The sequence below is a fragment of the Oncorhynchus kisutch genome, unplaced genomic scaffold (assembly GCF_002021735.2).
Source record: "Oncorhynchus kisutch isolate 150728-3 unplaced genomic scaffold, Okis_V2 Okis01b-Okis20b_hom, whole genome shotgun sequence".
In the NCBI taxonomy this organism is placed as follows: Eukaryota; Metazoa; Chordata; class Actinopteri; order Salmoniformes; family Salmonidae; genus Oncorhynchus; species Oncorhynchus kisutch.
The window spans coordinates 7,275,002-7,279,500 of NW_022261978.1; the positions used below are offsets into that span (position 1 = coordinate 7,275,002).

The window sequence follows — 4,499 nt, forward strand, 5'->3', positions numbered from 1 at the left end:
AATGCATATTAACAAGCATATTTAAATATTTAGAATATTCATAACCAGCATTTCCCTTTTATAGTTTCTCAGGTATGAACTTTTTCCCTTTTCAGAGATGATTGGGGTACGTACCAGTACTCTCCTTAAGGGTGCACCTGTTCACTACAGTCAGAGAGGGAGAGAGTTGGGGTACGTACCAGTACTCTCCTTAAGGGTGCACCCGTTCACTACAGCCAGTAATGGTGAGAGTTGGGGTACGTTCCAGTAATCTCTCCTTAAGGGTGCACCTGTTCACTACAGTCAGAGAGGGAGAGAGTTGGGGTACGTACCAGTAATCTCTCCTTAAGGGTGCACCTGTTCACTACAGTCAGAGACACACAGATGGACAGACAGTAACAGAGACACAGAGAGACAGACAGTAACAGAGACAGATGGACAGACAGTAACAGAGAGACAGACAGTAACAGAGAGACAGATGGACAGACAGTAACAGAGAGACAGGACAGTAACAGAGAGACAGATGGACAGACAGTAACAGAGACAGTGACAGACAGTAACAGAGACAGATGGACAGACAGTAACAGAGACAGATGGACAGACAGTAACAGAGAGACAGCATGGACAGACAGTAACAGATGGACAGACAGTAACAGAGAGACAGACAGTAACAGAGAGACAGATAGTAACAGAGAGACAGACGGACAGACAGTAACAGAGAGGACAGATGGACAGACAGTAAACAGAGAGACAGGTGGACAGACAGTAAGAGAGAGACAGACAGGTAACAGAGACAGATGGACAGACAGTAACAGAGAGACAGATGGACAGACAGTAACAGAGACAGATGACAGACAGTAACAGAGAGACAGATGGACAGACAGTAACAGAGAGACAGACGGACAGACAGTAACAGAGAGACAGATGGACAGACAGTAACAGAGAGACAGATGGACAACAGTAACAGAGAGACAGATGGACAGACAGTAACAGAGAGACAGACGGGACAGACAGTAACAGAGAGACAGATGGACAGACAGTAACAGAGAGACAGATGGACATACAGTAACAGAGAGACAGATGGACAGACAGTAACAGAGAGACAGACAGTAACAGAGAGACAGATGGACAGACAGTACAGAGACAGACGACAGGACAGTAACAGAGACAGATGGACAGACAGTAACCGAAGACAGATGGACAGACAGTAACAGAGGACAGACCAGTAACAGAGACAGATGGACAGACAGTAACGAGAGACAGATGGACAGACAGTAACAGAGAGCAGATGGACGACAGTAACAGAGAGACAGATGGAACAGACAGTAACAGAGACAGATGGACAGACAGTAACAGAGAGACAGATGGACATGACAGTAACAGAGAGACAGATGGACAGACAGTAACAGAGAGACCAGATGGACAGACAGTAACAGCGAGACAGATGGACAGAAGTAACAGAGAGACAGACAGTAACAGAGAGACAGATGGACCAGACAGTAACAGAGAGACAACAGTAACAGAGAGACAGACAGTAACAGAGAGACAGATGGACAGACAGTAACAGAGAGACAGATGGACAGACAGTAACAGAGAGACAGATGGACAGACAGTAACAGAGAGACAGACAGTAACAGAGAGACAGATGGACAGACAGTAACAGAGAGACAGATGGACAGACAGTAACAGAGAGACAGATGGACAGACAGTAACAGAGAGACAGATGGACAGACAGTAACAGAGAGACAGATCGTAACAGAGAGACAGATGGACAGACAGTAACAGAGAGACAGATGGACAGACAGTAACAGAGAGACAGACAGTAACAGAGAGACAGAGAGACAGACAGTAACAGAGAGACAGACAGTAACAGAGAGACAGATGGACAGACAGTAACAGAGAGACAGACAGTAACAGAGACAGATGGACAGACAGTAACAGAGAGACAGATGGACAGACAGTAACAGAGAGACAGATGGACAGACAGTAACAGAGACAGATGGACAGACAGTAACAGAGAGACAGATGGACAGACAGTAACAGAGACAGATGGACAGACAGTAACAGAGAGACAGATGGACGAACAGTCAGAAGTGTTGTAGGTTCTTTAATAGAAACGGTTTCCATCATTTCTGACCATGAAACTGATTGTGAGGTCACAGAAACAACCAGAACACATCAGTCTACAATACAGACTGGTCTATAGTCTATTCCTTCATTCTCTAGACAACGAGACAGATGAGAGGACGGCTGGCAGACGGCTGGAAGGCCAAGACAACGACGCAACATGTAGGCAGTATTGGGCAACAGATGGCAGTTCAGAGAAGATACACCCCCTGATGTATAAATGCCTGTTTGATCATGTGTGAAATGGGCTTTGCAGCCGAGGCATTCAGGGCGGTGAATAAACCACGGTTTGAGTTTTTACTCTGTTCAGAACCTAACAATACATTTAAATAACAGTAGAATGTCTTTACAAATACCCCCCCCCCTTTCTTAAAACTCACCTAACATGTATGCAGTACACACACACACACCTCTCCACCCCTGCACACACACCTCTCCAACCCCTGTATACACACCTCTCCAACCCTGCACACACACCTCTCCAACCCCTGCACACACACCTCTCCAACCCCTGCACACACACCTCTCCAACCCCTGCACACACACCTCTCCAACCCCTGTATACACACCTCTCCAACCCCTGCACACACACCTCTCCAACCCCTGCACACACACCTCTCCAACCCCTGCACACACACCTCTCCAACCCCTGCACACACACCTCTCCAACCCCTGCACACACACCTCTCCAACCCCTGCACACACACCTCTCCAACCCCTGTATACACAGCGCAGACTATTCTCGTAAGATCAACAACAAAAATGCATAAAATAAAATGTCAAATTAAAAGTCATAAATATTCAGTTCTGATTGTAATGATGACTTTTCTACTGAGCTGACTGGCTCGGGTAGACCACATGTCAACACATATCTGAGGAGTGTATATGGGACAATGTCAATAAAGTTGTTTCAAACAGAAATGTCAGTGCCTGTAGGTAACTGTAGTCATGTTTTCTGTAACATACAGTATCATACAAACAACATTTTACATCAATACAACTAAACATCACATCATACAATACAAACCCCCCCCCAAATAATCACACACTGTGTGTGTGGTTGTGCGTGTGTGTGTGCGCATGCTCGTGTCAGCTCTCTGTGGACGTCATCATAGTCCTCTGTTCCCTTCAGGATGAGAGGAGCTCCCCTGGTCTTCTCCACCAGCTCCGCATCACCATTCTCATACGGCTGGAGAGGATGAAGGGGACGAGAGGAAGAGGGATGAGAGGGGAGGATGCGGAGAGAGGGATGGAGAGAAAGGATGAAGGGGACGAGGAGAGAGGGATGGAGAGGGAGGATGAGGAGAGAGGGATGGAGAGGGAGGATGAGGAGAGAGGGATGGAGAGGGAGGATGAGGAGAGAGGGATGGAGAGGAGGATGAGGAGAGAGGGATGGAGAGGGAGGATGAGGAGAGAGGGATGGAGAGGGAGGATGAGGAGAGAGGGAGGATGAAGGGGACGAGGAGAGAGGGATGGAGAGGGAGGATGAGGAGAGAGGGAGGATGAAGGGGACGAGGAGAGAGGGATGGAGAGGGAGGATGAGGAGAGAGGGAGGGAGAGGGAGGATGAGGAGAGAGGGAGGATGAAGGGGACGAGGAGAGAGGGATGGAGAGGGAGGATGAGGAGAGAGGGATGGAGAGGGAGGATGAAGGGGACGAGGAGAGAGGGATGGAGAGGGAGGATGAGGAGAGAGGGATGGAGAGGAGGATGGAGAGGAAGAGAGGAGGATGAAGGGGACGAGGAGAGAGGGATGGAGAGAGGAGAGATGAGGAGAGAGGGATGGAGAGGAGGATGAGGAGAGAGGGATGGAGAGGGAGGATGAAGGGGATGAGAGAGAGGGATGGAGAGGGAGGATGAGGAGAGAGGGAGATGAGAGGGGACGAGGAGAGAGGGATGGAGAGGGAGGAGAGAGGAGAGAGGGATGGAGAGGGAGGATGAGAGAGAGAGGGAGGATGAAGGGGACGAGGAGAGAGGGATGGAGAGGGAGGAAGGATGAGGGAGGGATGGAGAGGGAGGATGAGGAGAGAGGGAGGATGAAGGGGACGAGGAGAGAGGGATGGAGAGGAGGATGAGGAGAGAGGGATGGAGAGGGAGGATGAAGGGGACGAGGAGAGAGGGATGGAGAGGGAGGATGAGGAGAGAGGGATGGAGAGGGAGGATGAGGAGAGAGGAGGATGAAGGGGACCGAGGAGAGAGGGATGGAGAGGGAGAATGAGGAGAGAGGATGAGAGGGAGGATGAGGAGAGAGGGATGAAGAGGGAAGGATGAGGAGAGAGGATGGAGAGGGAGGATGAGAGAGAGAGGAGAGAGGGATGGGAGGGAGGATGAGGAGAGAGGGATGGAGAGGGAGGATGAGGAGAGAGGGATGGAGAGGAGGATGAGGAGAGGGATGG

The 4,499-nt window shown here is 49.7% G+C and overlaps 1 protein-coding gene across 1 annotated transcript in view; it reads right to left on the reverse strand.

Moving 5' to 3' along the window:
• Window positions 1–2,680: 2,680 nt before the first annotated feature.
• LOC116358967 (lysophosphatidic acid receptor 2) overlaps window positions 2,681–4,499 on the reverse strand; it is a 36,100-nt gene continuing 34,281 nt past the window's right edge. The window contains exon 7 of the mRNA XM_031811462.1: window positions 2,681–3,295. Coding sequence (XP_031667322.1) covers window positions 3,119–3,295 — 177 coding nt within the window. The 3' untranslated portion in view covers window positions 2,681–3,118. The remainder of the gene's footprint in view (window positions 3,296–4,499) is intronic.